At 48.2% G+C, this 24,630-nt stretch overlaps 2 protein-coding genes across 2 annotated transcripts in view; both read right to left on the reverse strand.

Annotated features, from left to right (window-relative positions):
• The window catches only part of TMPRSS6 (transmembrane protease, serine 6), a 19,036-nt gene extending 13,584 nt beyond the window's left edge, over positions 1 to 5,452 (reverse strand). The window contains exons 1-5 of the mRNA XM_009332659.1: positions 5,303 to 5,452; positions 4,986 to 5,128; positions 4,721 to 4,788; positions 3,297 to 3,481; positions 511 to 552 (exon numbers count right to left, since the gene is read on the reverse strand). Of these exons, the coding sequence (XP_009330934.1) occupies positions 511 to 552; positions 3,297 to 3,481; positions 4,721 to 4,788; positions 4,986 to 5,128; positions 5,303 to 5,450 (586 nt within the window). The 5' untranslated portion in view covers positions 5,451 to 5,452. The remainder of the gene's footprint in view (positions 1 to 510; positions 553 to 3,296; positions 3,482 to 4,720; positions 4,789 to 4,985; positions 5,129 to 5,302) is intronic.
• Positions 5,453 to 11,549: 6,097 nt separating this feature from the next.
• Positions 11,550 to 22,754, reverse strand: IL2RB (interleukin 2 receptor, beta). The gene is made up of 9 exons (XM_009332623.1): positions 22,673 to 22,754; positions 22,228 to 22,354; positions 20,534 to 20,639; positions 19,247 to 19,355; positions 18,143 to 18,291; positions 17,551 to 17,722; positions 15,632 to 15,728; positions 13,724 to 13,808; positions 11,550 to 12,377 (listed from the first exon to the last, which is right to left on the reverse strand). The coding sequence occupies exons 1-9, from the start codon at positions 22,752 to 22,754 to the stop codon at positions 11,550 to 11,552; spliced, it is 1,755 nt and encodes a 584-aa protein (XP_009330898.1).
• Positions 22,755 to 24,630: the final 1,876 nt, after the last annotated feature.

Genomic DNA, 24,630 nt, shown 5'->3' on the forward strand with positions numbered 1-24,630 from the left:
GTTTCTAATAGCATATCTGATGCAAGCTACCAGCCACAGCACTTACAACACTGCCTGAAACTACTAAAAAACACTGTTAGGACAACAGACTCCTAAATGACTGACACCACATCCAGTAGAGAACCATGCAGGAAACCCCCACCCCACTCAGTAGGTTTTCATGGGGCCTGGAATTAGCACCATTGTACCAGTACATCAAGCTATTTGACAGGACTCATCAGGACAGGGACAAGACTTTACTAAGGTATCTGCACTGCCCCTGGGAGCTGGTATCTCTGCACAGCGGTGTGCTACTGGGGCAGAGGTGTCAGGATGCTCAGAGCAGTCCAGCATGTAGCTGCATCATGTAGTTTGGCTCAGGTCAAGCAGCAGCACTGGTGCTCCCTTGTTACTGTTCTCATCTCCCCTTCTCAGGATTTACAACTCCTGGAAGCCAACAAGCTTTCTGTCCCCTGTAAAAATCCCTCCCATAAAGTCACAAACTCAAAAGGAAAGGAAAAGATAGCCTACCCAGAGTGGATTTCAGCACTACTATGTCTTTCACACTGGATTCTGTTAGAAAGGAAATATATAAAGGAAGATAAACAAAAGGATAAACTGATAGTATCTGAATGCTAGCATGGCAGGTGATGACTCCCTTCCTTCCTATGTAAATGGCTCACTTACAACTTTGGCATGGGGCATCCTCTAGGTACTTGTCTGTCTGTCTGCTCTCAGGGACCCGTTTCAGTCATGCCTTCCCCACCCCATCTCTCTGGGAAATCTCTCTGGCCTCTGCCCCAAATCCAAGAGCCCCAATTCATGCTTTCCAGCCCACCACAGGCTTTTCTCTGCCTTTTTTCCTTGCTCATTTTCGTATGCGATTCCAGGACCTCTTCCCCTTCCCCGGAAGGCTGGGCATTGCTTCAGGCAGCCATCCCCCTCCCCTGCCAGCCACACCACAGGGCACAGCCCCACTTCCCAGAGCCTTCACCATCTGCTCACCCCTCCCCTGCTCTCCCAGTTTAAATAACCCTCACTGAAAAGCATGGGAGTTACTGAAGGTCAGGAAAGAGGTCTCTTTTGATGACCACTGGTTGATGAGCTACTCAACATTCTTATAGAGTCCATCTCTGGAGAAGGCAGATGCAGAGAAAGATACCAGCAAGGACTACTAATCTGTGCAAAACACAGTCATAGGGTGGACAATGCTTTTAGGAGAGCTGGGCTTTGCTCCAGCCTCCCAGCTGAACTGGGAGCGGCCAGATATCAGGTGCTACTGGGAATAATTGCCAAAATAAAAGGCACCATGAGGTCAGTTGGGTGTGAGAATTGCTGTTGGGGGCTTGCCTAGGTCAGGGCTTTGGTAGCTCCTAAGCAGAGCTTGCAATTCTGTGGGGAGAGCTGAGCAGTTTTGTCATGGCAAAAGCAAGTGTTGTGGAAAAGATGATCCTGCAGGCATAAGGCAGGCTCCTAGAGAAGCTCATGTGCTGTAGGGAAGGATGTATGCTGAGCTGATATTAAGTACTCTTTTATCTGAAGGTAATAAAACTGAGTTCCTGTAAGGAGAAGAAAGTCCTGAAACTCTTTGGGGGAAAGGGGAGGCTAGTGTCCTGGGGTGAGTGTAGCTGTTAGTAAAAATAAAGCATTAGAGAGGTTCCTGCGCCAGTCAGTGGTTTGCAGCTCTGTGTCTTAAGGCGGGCTGCAGCGAGACTTAATGTTTAGAGCTAAGCAGGTCAGCAAATGAGTCTGTTAGAAAGCAATGAAGTGCTAATGACTTGCTATTAGCTAGCTATTTTTTTGCTCCAATTTTACAGAGCAAATGAAGCCAGAGGTTAAGTCACTGGCTTGAGGTCACCCTGGCCCAGCAGTATAAGAGGTTTCTTTTTTTTGTCTTAGTTGCTAGACCGTGCTTCTGACTGGAGACGGAGGCAGAAAGGACTAGGGAAAGCAGAAGGAGCTGGAGAAACTACAACTGTGTGTTAATCCCAAAATAGAAAGAAGTGTGGTCTGCTGAAGTGAATAAAATAGTGAAACAGATGAGAAGGGAATAAGAGGGAAATGGGAACTGCTAAAAGAATGGCACCATCACTTTTATTTGTTTATGAGTTACATTATGAAGTGAGTAAATAAAGAAAAATGCTAGCTGGGCTGACTTGGAAGCATTTAGCATATTATCTTATAATGTCTTTCTTAAGAAAGTTAATTTAAGTTGGCTGAGCATGAGGTCTGGTATGCCGGAAACAAATCGTAAGTAGAAGTAAGTGATTAACAGTAACTGCGGGAGGACATGTCTTCATGAGATGCTAATGCAGCTTCAGAAAAGATAGTAACATGACAGTCTGGATGAGGGAGTGAAAATAATTTTGAGGAAATCAAATTTTCTTTGGGGACACCAAAAAAATGACTCCCAAAACAATTGAAATGTGGAGGGAAAAGTTAAAGAAAATATGGGTGGGATGTATTAAAATAAGGTTCACCTTAGAAAAATGCAAGATAACATGTTTGGGGAAAAAAACTTGGAGATGTAACATTTCATGGGAAGAGGAAACTTGGAAATGAGAGTCCCAAGGGGAGAGAAGAAACACAATGTATTTTAAAACCTATGAGGTTTGGGGCTCTGTAAGAGGGATCAGATCAGGCTGAGAAGTTAACTCTTGCTATAAAGACCAAATACAAATTCCATTGGATGTATTGAATATAGACACATCCCTAGTCCTTTACCTAACACCTATTTCAGAGCAGTTCTGTAGGGGTGGCTTTTTAAACAGGCTGTGATCTTCACTGTGGGCAACAATAAATAATCCTTAAAATCATATGTTAAGAACTGAAGTGGCAACAGTGCTTTGTCTCAGAAGAAGTCTAGCGGTGACTCAGGTACGTTGCCTTTGCTGTTCTCCCAATCAAGTAGCCTGGAATAATCTCCCAAAGGAAAGTAAGAAACCTAATTGCTTGCTATTTTTGAGCTGAGCTGATCAAAGTCATGACCTGTGTAAGATCTTACTCCACAGAAGCCAAAGCTGATGGGAGAGAAAAAGCAAAAAGTTACCTAGCTGGTCATGGTCAGCTGTATCTCCAATAATCTTTAATCCTTCAAAGGAAGGATGCTTTTTTTTATCAAACTTCAGTTCTCCTCTATCAGGAAGAAATACATGTAATTGTATCTCCTGATCCTCACTTTTTCCCTATCCTCTTCAGGTTTCCCCTATCCCCTTCAGGAGTGACTTCTGGCCTTTTCTCCTAACCTCCCTTCAGCACCTTACAAATCTTGGAGCATTTCTGACTGCTCAGGCCACAGCTGAGCAGCTGGTACTTACCCAGCAGAACCAGCGAGTCTGGGTTGACCCTGTACTCCATCTGGTAGGACAGGCTGCCCGAGCTGTTGAAGCTGGTGGAGAGCTCTTGGTGGAGCATTGTGTTTACCCTCTCAGCAGTCACCTCCTTCTGCTGATTCTCAGGGATTTGGAGGGCAAACCAGAAGAAGAAGGTCAGAGCCCCCTCCCTAACAGAGAAATAGCATGTTAAATATCCTCTCTCTTCCTCTCCAGAATCACTGGAGAAGCAAACCCCAGAGATTAAACCCCCCACTGTTTTTCCACAAATCATACAGGTATGTCTGGACTTTCCAGCTCACTGCTGTGACCCAGAAGAACCACTCTGAGTGGGGCAGGAGAGCTGCTATGTCCATGGTGCTAGTTAATGCTCAGTCCTTTTGGGGAAGAAGCCATTTTGTGCCATCTGGCTTTAGTGATGACCAAACATGGACAAATTAATGTGATAATTAATCAAGACCGGTCTAATAAGTAGTCTCATTTCAGGTAGAAATGACCTTTGGTTACTACTGACCAGGGGTTGAAAAGAAACTCTCAAGACTTCATTGTCTCACCTCCCAGTGGTGACAAGTGGATGATTTATGACTCAGTACCTTACCACAAGCCATTAGTGCTGGGCAGGCTCAAGCTGCAGAAAACTGACTGAGAAAGCTCTGTTCAACCATCTGACAGAGAAAATTGGCTGGGGGAGGGGGAAGAGATGTTGAAACAAACCTTTGTTCAGTAAAAGGCTAGAGGAAGAATTTCAAGTGAAACTTTTCTTTGCCCAGTTGAAAATGGAGTTGCACCAAAATTGGAATTTTCCTTAGCTGAAGGACAAATTTAGGGGTGTAGTTTTCCGTGGAAAAAAAAATCAGAAGCAAATGTATACATCAGTTTGGAAGTTATTCCTGCTTTCTTGATCTACTGTGATGACCTGCAAAGCTGTAGCACCACATCTGTCCCATTCCACTGTTACCCTATTCCCAGGTGGACCATGCTTCTTGGCTGGAATGCCTTTTCCATGGTGCATTCTGGCCTCTCCCTTCTGGTGCCTAGAATCAGGCCATAAAATGACTTTCTTGAATTAGAGAAATTAATTTCCAGCTGCTTAGTTTCTACTGAGAATGCCAAGCCCAGATTTTTTTTCAGTTCTTTCCAGTCAATTTTTTTTCCCCTCTTGAACTTTTGCCTCTCTGAAAAATTTCTCAGTTTTGGCTTTTCATCATGACCTCAGATGAACATGAACATCAAAATATCCCCAGCTCTGTCATGCTGGAACAGTTCTGGATCTGGACTGCCCAGCCTAGCCTAGAGCTCATGATGGGGACTGCAGCAGTTTATCATGGCCAGATTTCAGTGAAACCGGAGTACAATTGACTGGAAGCTTTCACACATGAACAAGCAAAAATGCTCTGGGTGCTACTCACCCAAAGGCATACACTGTGCTCGAGTTGTAGTATCGACCCAGCTCTGTGGCATGAATCAGTTCCTTCAGCTGCAATGAGAATGTCATCTGATAACTATTGCGCAGTGTTACAGTGGAAGAGGACCTATGACCAACCCTATATTTCATCCCTCTTGCTGTACAGACCCACCAAGCCTGTCTCTTGGATGGGGGTACCTGACCCGTTTGTCTTTCTACTCACTGAACTGCCTCAGGGCAGTCAGCTCTGGACATGAAATTGCCCTCACCATCTTCTGGAGCTTAGCTGACTCCAGCCAGAAGGCTCTGGACTCCACCTGCCCAAGGTCCGGGGAGTATTGGCGATTGAGGACCTGGAGGCTGCCAGAGTAAAACTGCAGGACGGCCGGTTCCAGGTGCCACGGTCTGTAGTCTGCCAACAGAAGACACTACTGGATTACCTTGCTGATATGTAGGAGAGAGGGGTTTACCCCTATGTATGAGCCTGTAAAGATCACCCAGAGTCACTAACGTGCTCTGGGCTGGGCATTGCTTGACTACACCCCATCCACCTCTTGCATGGGGACAAAACATGTTGAATTTTTACCTAGGAAATACCAGGTTGCTGCAGCAGCTCCAGACAGCAAAAGAAAGGCTACCCCGAGGGGCACATAGCGGAGGCAGTCACGTGAGTTAGTCTCTGATTCGTCCTTTGAGAGGGAGTTGGCATCTTCCTCCTGTTCCTTGGCCTCCATCAGGGGCACCTAGTGACACAGCACACCATGGTCAGGCTGGGTTTTCTGTATCCCTTTACATCTGTCTCTGGAGGTGCTCTGCCATCTCTGTGCTCTTCTCCCAAGATCTGTAGCCCCAAGAGATCTGTGTGCTAACCATCAAAGACTTTGCTCAATGCAAATGTGAGTAAAACTCCTAATTCAGTGGGAGACAGGCTTCCAGGACACTGTCATGTCTACGGCTCCTGGGTAGTCCCTCAATTTTCAAAGGCATTCCCTGGGTTTTGCTTCTGCCAAAACCACAAATGAATACAATAATGAATTTCTCCAGAGGCAAAAGCGTTGTCCTCCCAGGTGGGAATGGTTTTAAAACTGGTATTTTATTGACCTAGAAATCAATGCAAAAGAAAATCTGTGACCTCCAATGCACACAGAAGTTGCACAGAACAGCCCAGCCTGGGAGCCTGAAGCTGCACTTTGCCTGCTGTGCCATTTTGCTCTCGGTCCCTAAAAGTAAGCAAACCTTGCCATTCTGACCAGAACATGTGTCCCAGAGCTAAGCCCATCCTGGCACTGACTCACTAGCTGAGCTAGTGAGGAGAGAGCACCTGAACAATATTCAGCCCTCCACCACCCTCTGCTTGTGCCACAGGACAGCTTCTGGCTTCCTTTGCCTCTCGTCTACCCCAGGCCGCTTCTTTTGCTTCGTCCTGACCAGCAGTCCTTCTGTCAGCCCCAGACCCTGAGGGTAAGAAATGCCGTTGCCCAAGAGAGCCACATTAATCTTGGTTATCTACCTCACCCACCTTCCTTCTCCCTTCCTCTGCCATCACCCAGTGCACAGCTGCCCCCAAAGGCTGTGTTTTTGTGGCTGGAGAGGAAAGGGATGTGAACGCCTCTGTGTGGGAGGGCACAGAGGTCTTGGGGAATGCCTGTGCCGTGTCTACGTGTCTGAGTCATCTTCATGCCCAGTGGTGTGTGTGACCATGCAGGCGTGAATGCACAGGAGGGACTTGTTGCAGATGTGGGAAGAGATGGTTGGCCTCACGCCCATTTTAGCCTGTGTGGATACCCTGGAGTGTTCACGTGATAGGGGCGAGTGGTCTTCTCAGTCTCCTTGCTTTCCCCCAGTTACTGAGCCCTGAGCCCTCCAGGCTGCCTTGCAACACAGAAACGTGCTCGCAGAATGTAAGCACCAGCTAACTCACTCTGAAACATTAAACCCAGCTTGGTGAACGTTGGCACTCGGACAATCAGCCTCACATCTGCTTGCTGTAATGCACCCTTCCAGAGAGGCACGTGGTACAAAGAGGCCCAGCACAGACTGCCCTCCCTTGCTTCTCGTGAGCCACCTTTCTGTGCAACCCCTGGGGAGGATCTCCTCCCCAATGAACCAGGTTGGGTGGTCCAGGAGAGCAAGGGCACTTCTCCACTATCACAGCATCCCTTCAGAAACAGCAGGCACAAGCAAAGAACCGCAGACAGAGGGGCGGGGGGAGGAGGGCAGGAAGCAGCAGCAGAAGAGCCTCTTTGTTAGAAGATTTGATAGTAGGCACCGGGGTTTCCCCCAGAGCTGCAGACCTACCTTTGAAACCTGCTGCCGCCTGTGGGGCCTGGCCCACACCCCCTGCGCAAGCCAGCTCACACACGCATGGAGGGGGGACATCTATTTACCCAAGCTCAAGGTCTCCTCAGCGATCAATAGTCTGATGCCATGTCCCTTCAGCTCGGCCTTTGTCCTGCACCGTCCTGCTGTGATGGGTCAACACACACGTGCAATGGCTTTCTTCTTTTCTGAAATGGAGGGTTTGGAGGCTTGCAAGGGGAGAAGATCTGCAGCCTGAGCAGGGGAAGCCTGGAAGAAGTCAGGGTAGGGGCACCTCCAGCTGTGCAGAGAACAACAACCCAGGAGGCTGGTGCACATAGATAGCTTATGTTGTCCTCCTCGGGGGACAAGAAGTTGCTGAGCAACTGATGTATTTCTTAGCTACTCTCCTTGGTCCCATTGGAGAGAGAGGCAAAATGCAGGGTGTGTTCTCCCCAGCACAGAAATGGAGCAGACGCTGGCTGGCAGGTGTAGATCGCTTGAAGGAGGGAAGATGGCAGTAGGCAGCGGGTCCGGTTGCCACAGTGGTCATGCAGATGAAAGCAAAGCACAGTGTCTCTCAGTCCCCACCTGCAAGACTCCCTCTGGTCTTCTTGTGCTTCTTGCTGCCCAGTCTCCTGATGCTGGCCTCCCCGCACTCCGTTGCACCACAACTCGCTCCTTCCGGCAGCATCTGCTTTTCTTTTAGCCCCAGGTCCTCCTCACCTACCTTGCCTGCACCACCTTCTGCTTACAGCCCCGCAGGTCTGTACATGCCCCTTTGTTTTTCACAAAAAGCAACCACGCTCCAGCTAGAGCAGAGTAAACAGAGTTATTCTGTCAATAAATGGGGGCGGGGCGGATTGACACGGACGACTCTTGACCCGGGGCTGAGCTCCAGCCAGTGGCATTGACCTGGGGCTGAGCTCATTTGGGCCAGGGCTCATTTGGGCTCATTTTGGCAGCTGGGCAGGGATAGCTGTTTTCAGCTCTGCCACTGGTTCAGGTTTAGTCTGGGACTGCATGAAGTCCAAAAGCCATTACTGTAGTTGGCTCGTGGTGGATTTGAGTAGATAAACGTTATATGTGGATGAAAAGCTGCAGCGTTTGACTGCAAATGTGTCAGTGTGGTTATCCCGACTAGCTCATTGCTGTACATATGGGAAACTGAGGCATGCAATGACAATAAGAAATGCTTTCAGAACTGCCTGAGAGATTTAAGAGATCAGATTTCACTTTTAAAAGTTACTTTCAGCCAAAATTTCCCCAGATAACTGGGGTCTAGCTGCATCTTTAGGCATACATATGTATGTATATGACTTTCCCAAGCTTACGCTATGAGGGCTTGCCGCAGTGGGTCAGAACCCAGCTCAGGGTATTTCCTGATGCCAGAGACCTTACTTTTTGTATCCATCTTTCCTGGAAAGAAGCATCTTCCTTCTCTGGTGTTGTCAGCAGAACAAAAAATATAGAATCTCAATCTGATCTATCTAAGCAAGCATACCACATCTATCACCGCAGGCTTTTGAATCAACCAAGGACCCAAAACCTTGATCAGATTTGACTTCAGAGGAATTCCTTTGCTGCAAGTACCCTTTACTTTCCACTTCTCCACAGTAAAAAAAAGGAAGGGGTGTGGGAGGAGGCTGAGAGTGATGTTGCCTATTTATGAACAAGGTATCTTGGAAAGAGGGAGATGAGAGATGTGGCAGCTATCTTTGCTGTCTCCGGGCTTAAGATAAAGAGAGGACTCATGTCTGTGGTTGTTAGCTCAGTATTTTCCACACAATGCTAGTGTTCAGCTTTGGTTTGCCTCTGGTACTGATGGACACCGTTGTAGCATCTTTCTGTGGTTTTGTGAACCACACACCGTGCGTTCACGTCAGCTTGAGAGGGGACCGCTCCCCATGTGACATTTCCAAAGAGGTCTTGGGGACCCAGCAGAGAAAGGGCCCCGTATCACTGAGAGTGGTATGCCTTTGGTATTCACAACCCGGGTTACTCGCATACGAGACCACATGATCTTGCCTTCCTGGAAGAAAAGTCCGGTTATCACCAGATCTGATGTTGAGCACTTCCTGCTGCCGCGTGTCACACATTCACACCCAGTGTGGCTGTGAATGCAGTGCCAACAGCTTGCCAGCTCGAAAGCTGTCAGCATTTTCACAAGAGGGGGAAAAATACCGAGCCAGCAGGATGGTCCTCAGGGGCTTGCAGCAGGATCACTTCCAACTCTGCTTTCTGTTTTAGGTAGCTGAGTCCCTTGGGGAAGGGAGTAGGAAGGAGGGCTAAAGGTGTATTAGTCTGAGCAAAGCTTTGCCTAGTCCCCTATTTAGAAAAGCTGTTAATCCTTTCATCCCACCCCAAAGGACAGAAAAAAAATGTAGATTCCTCAATATTTTTTTATTTACAAAGAGGCAAAGTTTTTCTTTCATACTCATCTTAGCAGCAAGAGTAATTGAGAAGCTTATGAAGATCTACATTGGGACAGGATAGCTATCAGTACAACTAGGATCCTTGGCCCATGTAAGATAGCAAATTGTGCCCCAGGGGCAAGGGATTCAGTGTCTTTTTTTGAAGTCTATCTGGGAAGATTCTCAAAGTACAGCAAACAGCTGGGCAAGCCTTGTGCTTCTTTATCTGGGAAGCTGTGGGGTCTTCTTCACCTGCTGTCTCCTGGAGACAACAGAGCAGTCCATGTCTTGATGCAAGTGGTGAAGAATCTGATGAGAGGTATAGCTCCCCCAGCCTCTCAGCTGCAGGCAGGCTCACCTCCTTTAAGCAGCTCTTTTGAGGTGAAATCCAAGCCAGTGGGTGACCCCATATCTGGGACTCATAATAACATTCAGGCTGCACAATGCAAGGTCAGGTAACAGTGTGGGACCAGGACAAAGGGGAAGCTCGACGCTTGTACAGACAGAGGTAGGGAGGAATTAGTTCTGGGTGATGCTCACAGGGGTGACAGAAGTACCAACAAGTTCAATATCCTTGACCTTTTTGATATAAAAACTCTTAGAAGAAAGATCTCTGGCACAGGGCTGGTATTTTCCCACTGCTGAATAGTCCAGAAATACGGCAAGAAAGCAGACAGACAGTATAATGTTGAATGCAGGGATGGATGTAACCAGAATAGCTTGTCTTCCTTTGCCTTGCCACTTTTCTTCTGCGGTGTGCTGCTTTTTCTCAACCCAGATCAGCAAATGCAGGGGAAAAAGAAAAAAAAGTAGTCTTTGCTATCCCCATTCTTTGTGAGTGGATTGAGGTTTTCTTTTCAGCAAAGGTGCTGATTCGTGGGTTAGTTTTCTGGGCTCATTCACCACATCTTTGCCGCTAATTAGGCAATGGTTTCCCTTGAGCAATGGAAGGAATGGGCAGCACCGTTGCAATGTTTTCCACTAATACAGGATGTGAGATGAACTATTCTGCAATCAGCTTATCGTAGTCAAATAACTGTATTTTGCCAGCAGGGCAGAGAGGCTTTCGATTTCATGAAAAATATTGCAGCAAGAATGGGAAATTGTGTGCGTTCTTTTTACTGCCATCATCAGACCTGGGGGAAAGAAAGGGGGGGGGGGGGGGTTTCCCAGGGGGGGGGGATTTCCCCAGTATTTTTAACCCAATAATGGGGCTTTCTTCTACACTGCACTGCTTAGAGAGCTGACACAGTTGTGGCTCTGAGCTGACCTTACAGACTTGAGTCTATAGCTGGACCGAGTAGCTTAGAATGTAATCTCTGATTAAAACCTGAAGTGGGGACATCACAGAAAAAATTACACCCTTGGTCAGTCAGGAGGAGATGTCTTCATCCACTTCATCATTGGCCCCAGCACTGACCGGCAGTGCTATTGTCCCTTGTACTGAACCTCCACCTCTTCAGGCATTTCTCCCTCCCATTAGAGGTTTTTAGGCTGGGACAAGGCAAATGGACCATGTGTCTGCTCAGCCTCAAAGCTGAGTGCTATTTTACACCAATATGCAGAGCATGGAATTGCTGGCACAGCCTCCTGCTAGGAGCTGGGAAGGAAAAAACAAGCTGGTGAGGTTCAGGTTGGCACTTGACCAGTGTGGGAAGGGGTTTCTATGCCATTGGATCCAGTAATAACAGAGAAACAGGTTCAGTTATGAAGGTGAGTCTTTGTTGGCCCGTATGCCTAAGAATAAGGCTTCTACATCTCCGTTAGCTGTGTAGCCACTGAACAGCTTTAATGTGCCTTTATCGTTCTCCATGTGTTGCTTTACTGTCCATTAGCCCAGTTCTCCATGTAAAATGTCCTCTCATTTCCAGCGGTCTGTTTCACTAACGCTTTAGCTTGGGAACTAGTGCTACCCATGTAGCCGTCCATGAATTTACACCTTGTCCATCCTATCTGTTTTCTGCTTTTGTAGCCCTCTAGAGTGTTCTCCAGCCTCATTAAAGAACAGTCCCAATGGGTTTGATGCTGAAGTCATGTTCATGTCCTGAATAGAAAAACTGTCCATCTAGCCTTCCCTGCAGAGAAGGCCTTTCCCACCTGTGGGTTTCCTCCAGGCAGATCCTAGACAGAGCAATGTCTGTACTGGCTTTGGAGGTCCCTCAGAGAAAGGTAGGCACCAGTGTTTGGGACCTGGCTGGAGAAGGCTGTTCTGCATGGATCCTCATCCTGGGCTTGCCTTAGAGGTGGAGGCTGAGAGAAAGAAGAGGTAGCATGTGCTGCTGGTGTACAGGGGTCAATCGGAAGGCCTGCCTTCCCACTCCCCTCCGTTACATTGATAGAATCGCTGTCATCCAGGTCCGGTGGGTCAGGAAAGTGGGTGTCCAGCTGGCACAGGGCCTCAGCAGGTTGTAAAGCTGCTTTGTCCATCCCCTTCTCATCCTGTTTCAGAACTGCTGTTGGTGAGATGCCTTCACTTGACTGAAGAGCCCCAGAAATAGCTATGGCCTGCTGGGCTTCACCTTCTGTCTCTTCCATGAAGGAGCTGTTTTGGAAGCCCTGGGTTGCCTTGATACAGTGAAAGAAGTTGTGGGACAACACAGGCATGTCCTCTGCCACTGTGCAGAGGTCTGGGTAGGGGAGAGCATGGTAAGACTCGCCATCCTTACTGCCACTGCCCTCCTGGGTGAAAGGCTCATAGGTGAAGTAGACCTGACAGGGCTCGATCTCAAAGGAGTTGGGAAGGTGGAAGAAGAAGTAGCCTTGGTTGGTGAAGCAGCTGGATACAGAGTGTCCACTGGTTTCTAAGGGAGGATCAGGAGTCAGGGTTCCCTTGGAAAGTAGAAACTGGGATTCCTGGTCATTCTTCTGCATCACCTCGAGCGTGGAGATCTCTGGGGTTGTGCTGTTCACACAGTAGGAAGATGTGGAGAATGGGGAGGAGAGCCATTTCTGATGGGGAAGAAACACAGGAGAGAGACTGTTACGCCCAAAGTATAACACTCAGTGAGGAACCAAAGGTTTCTTCTCCTGAGCGCCCACAGCAATCAAGTGAGCTTTTCTCTGTCCAAGCAAGAGTTGCCGGAGGTGGTGAAGAGGGAAATTCACATTCATGATGTCTCATCTGCAGGATTTTCAGATAAAGTATATCTTTCTGTCACTTTGAAATCAAGAGCAGATCTTGCAAGCCTATGTTTTGAGATTTCTGGAGGGGGGAATGAAGGATGGAGGATTAAAGTGAAAGGAAGAAAAAAAATTACAAGACCATAAGATGAAGTGAAGGTGAAAACATGAAAAGCAGTACTGGGATGCATCTCATGCAATCTATTCCTAGGTGCTGAACCAGTTTCTGATACATCTACATGGCCCTATGCAGATTTCTTGTCTAAAGTGCTCTTCCAGGCCCCTTATGCCTAGATTTCCACATTCACCATGAGTGACATCCTGCAATGCATCATTATCCTTAAAAATAAACTGGTTTTGATAACATCTAAGTTCATTGCCTTTGTGGCCAGTAAAGCCAATTTTTCTAGTTCTTTCTGCACGGAGAAAGTGTCTTCAGTGCCTGCTGCACACCCCCGCCCCCCCTACTCTGCATTCGTCCCCTGTAGTTTAAGCTTTCTAAGACTTTTTGCACTTAGGCTTTTCCAAAGCTTTGCTGTCCTCTGGACCCTCTGCAGTTTGTTTCCACTCTTCTTAAAGTGAGATGCCCCTTGGGATCACCTCCCACCTCTTGCATCTGACACTCCCTTTAATACTGCATAGAATAATTGTCTTCTTGCAGCTGCCCATACTCATGGAGAGACATGGGGAAGGGAGAAAGTGGGGGTGAAAAAAAGAAAACAGCTAAGTGCCATTCAGCGTGATGGCAATTCACATTAGGAGCAGAGGAAAGGCTCACAGCCAGGAGGAGGGGATCACAGCAGAAAATCTGGGGAAGAGCTGGGCAGCCTAGAGCAGGCAGGGAGGGACCAAAGTGGGATGCCAGGGGATCTGAGAGGCCAAGCTCCCTCCCACAGGTCCCTTGTTTTCTCTCAGGCTCCCCGTCAGCAGAGCAGGGTGCTGAGGTTTGCGCGGTTTGCCATTTCTCGGTTCTGTAATTAGAGATGTCTCAGCCGAGTGTCAAGTTTTAGAAGGTCAGAAAATGAAATTCGAGGGGAGAACCCAGCAGCTGGTGCTACAGACACATGTGTCATGTGTGCACATGTAGGTCCGACAACTGGGTGTCTGTCCTGGGCATGTGCAGCTTTCCCTTATTTCTCCCTCATAACCACTTGGCTCTGTCCCCAGTCCCATACCTGAATGTCACCTCCGTGAACTGAAACGAGTGGGGGAAAGAACTTCTCAGGGTCTGGGATGTGAATCTTCAGGATCTTCTTAAACCTTGAGAAAAGAAAATGAGAAGGAGGAATGAAGCAGGGCCTGATCCTGACCAATCTGGCACTGTGGTGGGGGTAGGAGAGAGCATCGCAGCTCATGGGTACTACCCTGGCATGGGGAGAGGTAAAGTAAGAACAAGCCCGAGAGCTGGCCTTGCTCTTGAGTGGCCTGAAATGCGGTAGCTGAGGGATGAGAGATATGGAGATGAGGCAATTAAGCCTGGCATTGGAAAATACACTCCCCTCAGCCTTTTCCCTGAGGAAGCACAACCAACCAACAGTTCACTGGTTTCTTCCCTGCCTTGGCTGGTCACCTTAACCTCTCCACCTGCCCCCCTCCCTTCCTGCCCTGATGACAAGCTAGGAAGGTCTCCCTTGTTTCCAAGGTCCAGCTGCTGTGAGTTGCCCCCTCTTTGCTTTACTGTCACCACAGTGACTCAGAGAACCACATAACCTGAATGGGACCATCACTGGCAAAGCTGTGCCACAACTGTCTGTCCTGTTAGCAGAACACTGCATGGTATAGCTAGGACACACTGGCTGTGCAAGCCATCTGAGCATGCCTTGTGTCCACCCAGTGGCCTCTACTTTATTGGAACCAGTGTGTTGTCATCCTGAGGCAGCATGAAGTAATCTAATCTGCTCCTCAGTCCCTCAGAGATGTTGGCTGATCCTGTCAGCTCTTTGCTGAAGCTTTGCTGTGGGATGCTCTGAGGAAAGACCCTCCCAACCTCTGGAGGCAATCAGTGTACGCTCTGAAGCATCAGAATTTTCTAGTTCTTGCATATAAACTACCTTACAACACTGCAGATGCTATTTTTATTTGTGCATGTCTAATCCTTCCTTGGATCTTACCTCAGCATCATCCTCTATCCAATTCCCCCATGTTAATTATATTCTGTGGAGAAAGGAGGCCTTTTTATCTCTCCCTGTGCCATATAGCTAACACTTCCTCATCTTTGTGTTTTGACTCAAGGTAAAACACAGTGACCAATGACTTTCTCAGTATCCATCTTCCTTCAGTATGCTTCTCCTTCTTTCCTTGCAGAGAAGCCATCCCAGCCCCTGAGAACATTTATCCCTGCTCCCTGCCATGAACATCAGCACCCTGCTTCTCTGTCCCTGTCCTGAGATGAGAAAACGTGAGGCCATTTCTAACCTCGCCATGTTGACAGGTCACTCTCCGTATTATTGCATGGGGTAACCTTGTGAGACACTTTCTGTCCTTAATAAAGGCAGCGTTTGGGTAGAAATGCTGGCAAAGAGACCTTTAAAGCATCATGTAGATGTTTAACAGCATGTGATGAGACACTTCAGGACTGCACAGACCAGGGAGAGGAAGAATTGTACTCCTCACTCAGGAGTTTTGCCTACAGAGCAAATGCCACTACATCCTGTCTGAGCTCTTGCTGTAGCGTTTAAGTAAGTGAGAAGGTAGCGGTATCTAGGCTTGCTTGGTCCTCTCTACTGAGGGAATGCTCAACCCACTGACCTGCTTTTTAAGAGGCAATTTTGGTGCATCCCATCCAGGGGACAGCACTCTAACCCATGGGCCACAGAAGTGCTGAGGCAGCTGTTTTTAATTCAGCCAGGGCATGGCACCAGGTCACAGGAGCATAGCACAGTACGATGACGGTGGTGAAACCACATCATCTTGGTGGCGATATATGTCCCCAGACAAATATCAGCTTCAAAAAGTTGGGCTATAAACCGTATTTTTAAGTCACTCTCTCTCGTGAGTAATGCCAAGCGAAAAATAACCCTGGTTTTGAGAAGACACACAACATACAGGAGAGGAACAGAGAGGAAAACTTGATTTTCATTTACCATTTCAGGGTCCGTAAGTTAATAAGGAAGGCAGTCCCAATGATCACGAAGATGCAAGTGCTCACTATAAAAGCTGGCAAGACCGGCCGGGATGTTTCTGCAAGTTGAGAGAGAACGAGGGAGTTGCTGTGAAAATTTAGCCAGGATTCTGGAGGTAGGAGCTGCATCCCTTCCATGGCTGTTCAAGCTGATCAAAGTGGGCCTTTATTATAATTTTATATAATATATAATATTATGAAAAATTATTATATACAGGTCAGATAAATGAGTTCTGCTGTGTTGTGTAGGATGCCTTTGAGCTGAGATGGTTTTCAGAGTCTACTTGGCATGACTTAATAGATAATTCGTGCTGAACAACTTGAACTCCCTGTTCATAACAGCACCACAGCTGGGGGTTGCCACAGATGAGGTGCCACAGTCTACTGGTTGAAGTGTCCATCAACCTGTCTTGTTGCAAAGGAAAGCAGAGAATCCTAAAATCAGCATAAGTGGGGTTGGGCATTTGAAAAACCATTATCAGTCAGTGGGGGAGACAGAGTCATGGGGTTCATGGGTCTTTGAGAAGGCAGGAGGACCAAGGATGGAGAAAGTTAGAGGTCAAGGGGCTGGCTTCTTTCTTTGGAGAGGGGTAGGGAAGCTTTAGGAGGCTAGGAAGGTTACACCTTTCCACCACATGATGATTTTGGTACTTGGATTGTAGGTTTAGGAGGAAGAGACTGAGTTCCCACATTGCCAGCGCTGCCAGTACTCCTCAGGCTTGTCTGGCATTACCTCAAATTTTTCTTAATCTGTCTCTTTCACACACATCTCCCCAGTGCACTTTTGCTTCATCTTGCTATTCTGGTGCCTGTCTCCTCTATCTGCCACCCCCATCTCCTTCCATCCCTAGTACCCCTTGGTCTAGGCCTGCAGAGCTCCTCTGGAGTAGTTGTGAGGGAGCAGAGAAAAATAAAATAAGGAGGAGACGTTTTTAGGACATTCTTTCTTTGCCTGTCCTTGAGATGCTACTCAGATCACTTTGTCTCCTCTGCCTCTGGTACCCTGGTTATCTTTGGGTCTTGGTTGCTATGACAACTGGTTGCGGCTGTATCCTATTCATTGACATCACACACTGTCAAAATCTGATCGCCACAGCAACACAGTGCCCTTTCTAAACATAGCTCCTCTGTTTATACCAGCACCAGGCACAACAGGGAGGGGCTGAGCAGGGGCAGAGTGGGGGCGACATGAGAAGGAATAACCTCTATCTGCTTATTTTTTGGAAAAGAAATTAGAGACCACAGCCAATGACTCACCGAAGAGACTTGCTCAGGGCACTATCTTTCAGGGCTGGAGGTGTCCTCTGTGCTGTGGTTCATGGTAATGACTGATGCAAGTCTCAGCAGACCTTTCTGGAAGGGACTTACATGCATGTAAGACTCTTTCGTTCTCCGTGAGACTTTGCTTCCTAGGCTCAGGTCTCCTTTGGTTCAAGAGCTGAGTGCTCTGTTTCACTGCATTTCACTGATCAATGACGCCAATGAACTGGGCCATTTTAGAAAGCTGGATTTATGTTCCTAAGTCACAAGAGCACCTGGGAAAATGCCAGTCCTGGCCACTGCTTCTGCAGGTCAGACATCTGGCCTTACTGCTCTGGGCAAGCAGTTCCTGATTTACATCTTGTGGATTTTGCCTGGCTTCTGGAAGTCAGAGGGGCTTTTTTGGGGTCAGGGGGTCTTTGCCCTTAAGCCCTGTTGAGCCAGCCTGACCTAACAGATTAGAAGGGACAGATCATTTCCGACCTTGCTATTGCTCTTTGATTAACACCATCTTCCCTATCCATCTTCCTCCAGCTTCTCAGCCTGCTTCGCCCTTTTACTTTGTTTTCCCTGAGTCCCCTTTTTCCCCTCCAAGCCAGACTGCCTGACGCTGAGCCTTACGGTCAGCATGTGTCCTCCACAGTGTCGTCTCGCTCCAGTCGCTCCACACGCCTTTGCAGGTACTTGAGGCACTTGGCCTTGCACGGACAGCTGCCTCATATTTCAAATCGGGGGAGAGGCTCTCAAACACCACCCACATCTGGTCCTGCGCAATGGTGAAGTTCCTGGCCTCCTGGGAGTAAGGGAAAATTAGAGCATGATCAACACCCTGGCTTACAGCCTCACGTACCCATCTCTTCCAAGGCCCTCAGAGAGGACCTGTCTCAGATCCCTACACCTTGTGCACTGCTTGTTCACCCTGGAGGACAAGTCTTCTTTGCTTTGCTTTTTTCATCCCTTTCAGGTCTGTCCTGGAGCTATCTGGATTTCTTTGTGACAGCACTAAGTAAAATAGGATTCCCGTCTGCCTCCCTGTCATCACCAAACACTGGCAGCAGGTGACACAGACAAGAGGGTGGGAGGTGTCATCCGCTCTCCAGCTTCACCAAAAGAGGTTTTGTCCTGAGGAGGGGCCCAGGAGCAAGTCCTGGGTGATGTAAAGAAGACCAGGATTTGTATGGTGACAGGTCCTAGTGCCTCACTCCATACTCACCTCCCAGGACTGACTCGTGGTTCGGTACCGCACTTGGTATTCTCGCTCCCCATCCAAATAGTGAGAGGAAATATTCAGGCTCCACGTTAAGTTGTAGGTGTTTTCAGTTTTGCTAACCAGTTGAAGATTTCCCGGAGGCCTCAGCTTTACTGGAAAGAGAGAAGGAGCAGGGCTGATACCTCCACACTGTCTGTCCATAACAGGGCTCCACCGCAAACCCCATTGCTGCAGGGCTGGTGTCTTGGCTGTGCTCGCAGACTCCAGCCAGCCACGGCCACGTGAGATCGTTAGTGAGTTAGTTCCCCCTCTCTGTTCCTCCTTCTTCCCCACTGTCACTGAAGGCAAAAGGCCTGCTGTCTCTGGACTACGTTAAAGGCAACTCCTCCTCTGAGCCTGTGAGAGTGGCCCCTGCAGTCAGTGCAATCAACCACACGTGGCCATGCATCCTATCTTAAAGGGGTGATCCACAAGGCAATTGTACAGACAGGAAAGGAGCATGGTTGGGGTGACAGCTGCTTCCCAGCTGCTCTTTCAGAGAGCTACAGCCACAGAGGATGGAGTTACACAGACTGCCTGGGCTGATCCTTCCCAACCCCCTCCAGCCATGCTTTCCTATGCCTCACCTTGCAGCAGCTCTATTGGACCTCTCCTTGAGCCAGGTACACTCACACATCCAGCAAAAACATGACCCAAGCAGATGCTTTTCTGCTGGATTAGTGAGTTGAATCCTTTCAGCAAAGGCTGATGCATGCCAAAGCTGGCTTAAAGGAGGGTGAAAGCACATATCTGGTAAGAGGGGCAGGGGAAGAGCAGCAAGACTTTCCCTCCTTCTTGCAGCACGCATTTTTCAGATCAGCTGAGCTGTCATAGCCTGTTTGAAGCCAGAACTCCTAGTGCAAAGCTCTCCCATTCAACAGTGTCCCAGATACAGGACAGGACAGGAAATGGCTGGTATGACATTGCACGTTAGAGGTGCAAGTGGCAGGAGTCAATGTCGTTCATCTGTGCAGGTAGTAGCAGGGGACAAGGAAAAAAGACAAGTCTAAAGTCAGCTATGGGTGTTGTGGGGAAGCTTCAGAGACTGCAAGACAGATGACTACTCACTATTTGCAAGTGGACTGAAATCTTCTATTTGCACAGGTATAGACCTATTCTCTCCAATCTGGCAATGGACAGACATGGTAAGACGGTCTGCAGTGGTGAAGCATTGAGTCTGCAAGGAAAATTTACCACTAGTGACACTGAAGCCTCATCAATAAGCATTCATATTTCTAAGCATTGCCTATGTATAAGAGGTTTAGGAACACTTGACAATAAATATGGATGATATTTGTGGCTGAAAGGCATAAGCCTCAGTGGTCAGTGAGGAACCAAAGATTTATACTTGATGTAGTTGGATTTTTTTTGTTCATTGGCGAGAAGGGCACAAAATATTGTGATATGCTAGTTTGCCAGGATTGCTGTATGTGCTGACTAAGCAAGAAAAAAGTTACTTTCTATGAGTGACATTTATTGAGAAAAAATATTTTTACGAAAACATTTTGTGTTCATTGGTAAGATTGAGCTGACATTAGTATTAAATATTACTCTTGAAATGCAATGACACTAAAGGGTGACATATATCATACAGTATTAAATAAGCAATAGGGAAATTAGCTTGATTAGAAAGAAAACATTTTGGAGCTGTTTACCAACCCTGCAATTTGTCTTTGCACATCATGTGCAAATGTAAGAAAGCTTGTCTGTTGTTAGAACTGGTTGTGACTTTATCAATAAGGAGAACTAGCTCTTATTTGGGTGGGTTTTTTTCTGAAAACACAAGGACTACAGTAATTCTGGATATGGCTGAAGTACATAATGAGTCTTAAAAAGACTGATTTAAATAAAGAATAATAGCTAGAGGATTTGCATCACCATTAGCTCCAGTGATGTGTTGCTGTTGCATCTTGCATTTGACACATCTAACCAGGCTTCACAGTAGCTAATGATCTGGAAAATGGTACTGACCTCTTCAAGGAAAATGGGGTCAAGAGGTGACCTCAGAGCTGGTGGTGATGTTCATCCCTCCACAGAGAAAGGGTTTAGGGCCAGACCCAGGTAACTGAGACATGGGACACTGCATGTGATCTGTCTGTCCTGCAACTCTTCTGTATGTGTCAGGACAGCATGGCCCAGCTCACAATGAAGCCAATCTTCCCAGCACGGGAACCCACGAGGGCGATGCATTATCAACAACACACAACTTCAAGCCCAACCCCAGAACTGGAGTCAGGGATTAGGTTTGGGCTTTCTATACTGCTCCTGGGTGTCACACCATTTATATACCCAAAATCCACATACAAATCCTTTCCACCTTGTCATTAGCCAGGACATCCCAGATGAATTACTCACATTACTGTTTTTGCTGAAGGTCTTGATGCATCTTCTCAGTCCTGTCATGTGTTCCGCCTTGGGTAATTCACAGTGCTCCTTGAATTTTTCAGGTAAGGGAAATAACCTGGGTTTTAAGCAAGAGAACTCCGGTGAGCTGGGGAGGCTGTTTTGTATTTAGTCAAACTTTATGTAACACTAAAGGCCTTTCAAAGTATTTTGCATCTTACCATATTTACTGAACAGGTTATAGCAAGGATGTAATCCCACTTTCTCTCCCCATTGCATCACACAGACAAATTTTATATGCTGGCACATGGAGAGTCAATGCATCCCAGTTATTTCAAGCCAAAGATGAGAGTAGGTTTCCAGTTTCCAAGTCTTCACAAAACCCTCTTGCTTACCTTCTCTGCTTTCTGTTGATATCAGAGGGCATGCAGAGCCCAAACACACCTGCTGCCCACAACTGCGCCAACATGGCCCTGGAAGACAGGTGCCTGTTTCAGCCCCTCTAGGGCTTGCAGGTCTCCTTGAAGCCACTGACAGTCCTGTAACGTCTCAGATACTGAGTGAGATGTATTTTCTGAACCAGGTCACATCCCAGTCAGCCAGGACCATATGTCACACTTGGCAGGACTACGCCATGACCTCTCTTCTGCTCTGGCAAGTGTGGCTGGACAGCCTAAGCTGAGCTATGGCACAGGGTGTGACAGGGTGGGAGAGCATCCATGGAGTTGCAGCTGAGGGGGTATCAGACTGAGCTACCTGCTCCAGCTGTAAGGTCAGACCAAGCCTGGGAATTGCTGATGGTGGGAAGAGGTGGTGTCCTAGAGCCCTGGTCAAGCAATGGCACAGTTCCAAATCCAGCCCAAATTCCAGCCCCAGTCTCTGTGATTCGCACCCATGGAGCAACATAAACATTTTGGCTTTCTAGGTCCATGCACCAGGCCCCAGAATATATTTGCCCATCTCACCCCGTTGGAGGTGTCTCTGTGACAGTCACAAGCAACCCACCCACTGCCAGAATCACACTGAGCCTCTCCTTATGACAGGCACCCAGGGAAGCCCTGGGGTAGGCTGGTAACCCTCTTGGCTGAAGATGTCATACTTGGAGACCACAGAGACTCAGCTAGCCCCCACTGTGGTACTGGCCACACACCCACCCCTCTGCAGGGGTACTGGCCACACACCCACCCCCAGGGAGAAGTGTGGGAGAGGAAAACATCATGAACTGAGAGAGATGAAAGGGCCAGGGAAGATAAGGTGAACAATATTTTCCTTCATTTATTGTTACTCAGGGTGCAATATCCCAGCTCATCCTGGTGATGGGCAAATGGCCCCTGTACAATTTAATTACACCCTCTTCCACCCCCATATCTATACATCATCCTTTTCCATTGAAAATGCCTTTCAGTCCAGAGGGTGGCTACCAAGGAAGAGGGATTTTTTGGAAAATGAAGCACAGACAGAGTTATGGAGCTGGAAGGTGGGCTGCGCTAGACAGTTTGGGACTGTCAGATGACAAACACTGAGCAGTGCCCAGCATCTCAGCCCACATGGGGTTAGAGATAGAGTTCAAGACAAAGCACCTCGGCTCTGTGACTCCACTACACGTGGCCTGAGGAGCGGGAGCCTACATTTTCGTTAAGTAGTAAACTTTTCAGGACACTTTTCATTCAAAGCATTGGTTTTCGTCAGCCTCTCCAGTCACCCACCTGTCACAAAAAGCTAACTTAGATAAAATCTCCAGGTGGCATGGTGCTTCAACCAGGTCCCTGCCTGGTTTCCAGTCGCAGAAGAGAGCTGCCCGCGAGTCATACCAACAAGTTAGGCTGGAGGCGCCTGCCAGCAGAGAAGAGACGGACAACAACGTGGCTGAATTAGCAATGATGTTTGGCATTAACCATCATCCCATCCCAAACTACAGACTGACTCCTCTGCTGGAAAACTGCCTCCAAGTAAGAAAGGCAGAGCCACTCACTTCTCTACATCCTTGGAGGTTGATAGGCTCATAAGAGACCTTTAACTACTGCAACCTCCTCTGGCTGTATGTTACAACACAAGCATCGCACAGCAACACACCATGGCACACACACTCCTCCGGCTGACCCCCCTCCCTGCCCACCCAGCTGGCACGGGTGAAGGGGAATCACTTCTTACCTTGTGGAGAGTCCGATGCCAGCGAGAGAGGCGTGGGGCTGAACAGCCAGAGGTGACACAGAAGCAGCAAAGAGGGCTTCATCTGTACTGGTGACACACTGAAAGAGAGAGGATGCCCCCCCAGCGTAGCTGAGCAATGCAAATTAGGAAGACGTCATCTCACAGCAGGCAACCACTGTCCTAGGGCAGGGCTCCAAGCCAGTGCCAATATTGCAGGCTCAGAAACTCATACCCCTTCCACTTTGGAGTCTGTGCTTTCCCCTCAGCACCTCATTGTTTTCCTGCCTTGGGTGCTTTGCTCAGCACTGAAACCGTTCGCAGTGCAGCACAGATAGGCTGTTTGCAAGAGTAATGCCTTCTGGAAATGTGTGTGTGAGTACACAGCAGTCCGTGCGTGTTGTTTCAGGCTGCTTGCTGACTCAGGTAGAGAGTGCTGCCTTGGTTGCGCATGGCTTGTGCTTTGAAGAGCTTCTTTTTTTGGTAAGCCTTAGGGCTGAAATAACTAGGTGCTTGCTGAGTAAGAGGGGTCTCTGGCTGCAACTGACAAAAGTTAGCTGCAAAGCTCATGGCTTAGGAGGTAGATTTTGAATGGCTTGTTTGTGACAGCGGGAGAAATCAAGGAGAAGAAGGAGTTTACCAAGTTCTGGAAAGTTAAGGCTTTACCGTATCACAAAATATTACATAGTCACGCACAAACCATGCACCATCCTTGCCAAGTAGACCCTGCACTATCTTGGAAGGAGCCATGCTTTATGTGTAGCAGAAAATTTGGGCTTTGTAATTAGGAAACTCTGCAGTACCCCTCATGCACCCATGGCACCAGGGAGACTGGGCTTATGGGCTTCTCATCCAATCCTGCCCCTCTCCCCGTCCACCTGGACACCCACTCGAGGTCTGCCTCTGCCCACAGGAGAATGGACCACCCTCACCTCTCAGTAAGCCCAGGCAGAGCTGAGCAAGACAGGGTCCTGCTGGACCCTGCTGGGACTGCCAGGGGAGCGGGAAGAGAGGGTTTATAAAGGGCTGGCATGAGGCATAATATCAGTTCCCATTGTGATAAAAGATTAGGTTCAGAGGAAGAAAAACATGACGACAACGCATTAACAGACAAAGGGGAGAGAAAGAGAGAGAAAGAAAGAAAGCGGTGTGGTTGTGAGATGTGGGGTATGATTTGAGAGGACTGTGGAGAGACAGAGAGATAAATACATGCTCAGCCCTCCCCAACGGCGAGATTCAGTTTGTCAGACCGAAACTCCTTCCAAGACACTTTTCGGATCAGCCACCCCCATGTGGGAGAGAGCCAGCATTGCCCCCTTTACCTTCCAGCTCCAGGCACCCGGCAGTCCAGACGAAGGGAGTCCCCGAGGACCAGGTCGCGAGGTTGGATGGAAGCAGGTGCTGGACGTCAAACAGTGAGGGGAACGGGGAGGCGAGAAAGGGAGAGGGGTGGAGAGGGATATTCTAGTTCAGTGCATGTCCAGACATCAGCCATCGCTGCTAGAGTGACAGAGGTGCCTCCAGCCCGGCAGTTCTGCTGCGGAGCCGTTCCTCTCCTATGTGCGCGGTCTCTCTCTGTCTTCTCCCTCTCACCTTTGCACAGGAAGCTGCCGCTTGCTTGCCTTGTCAGACTGAGACGAGGCCCCGAAGTATCGAAAAGGCTAGCGAGGCCGAGAATAAAAAGCCCCAAACCACGTCCTACTTCCTGCTGGTAAAGCAATAGGTGCAGAAACAAGGGTGGAGGGATCAGGTGTTAGCTTGCAGTGCTCAGATATACTGGGACCAGTTTGTAACTATTGCTGGGAAGCAAAAGAGAGAGAGAGAAGGGCCTGTCCTCTTGGGACACCGGCAAGAGACCCATAGCTTCCTCTTTCAGACACCCAGACAGACCACTCATATCGCTCTCAGGGTCTGCACACGTGCACAGATCACTCTGAAACCAGTGATAGGAGTCAATCTGC

The sequence above is a fragment of the Pygoscelis adeliae genome, unplaced genomic scaffold, assembly GCF_000699105.1.
Source record: "Pygoscelis adeliae isolate BGI_AS28 unplaced genomic scaffold, ASM69910v1 Scaffold399, whole genome shotgun sequence".
NCBI classification, from domain to species: domain Eukaryota; kingdom Metazoa; phylum Chordata; class Aves; order Sphenisciformes; family Spheniscidae; genus Pygoscelis; species Pygoscelis adeliae.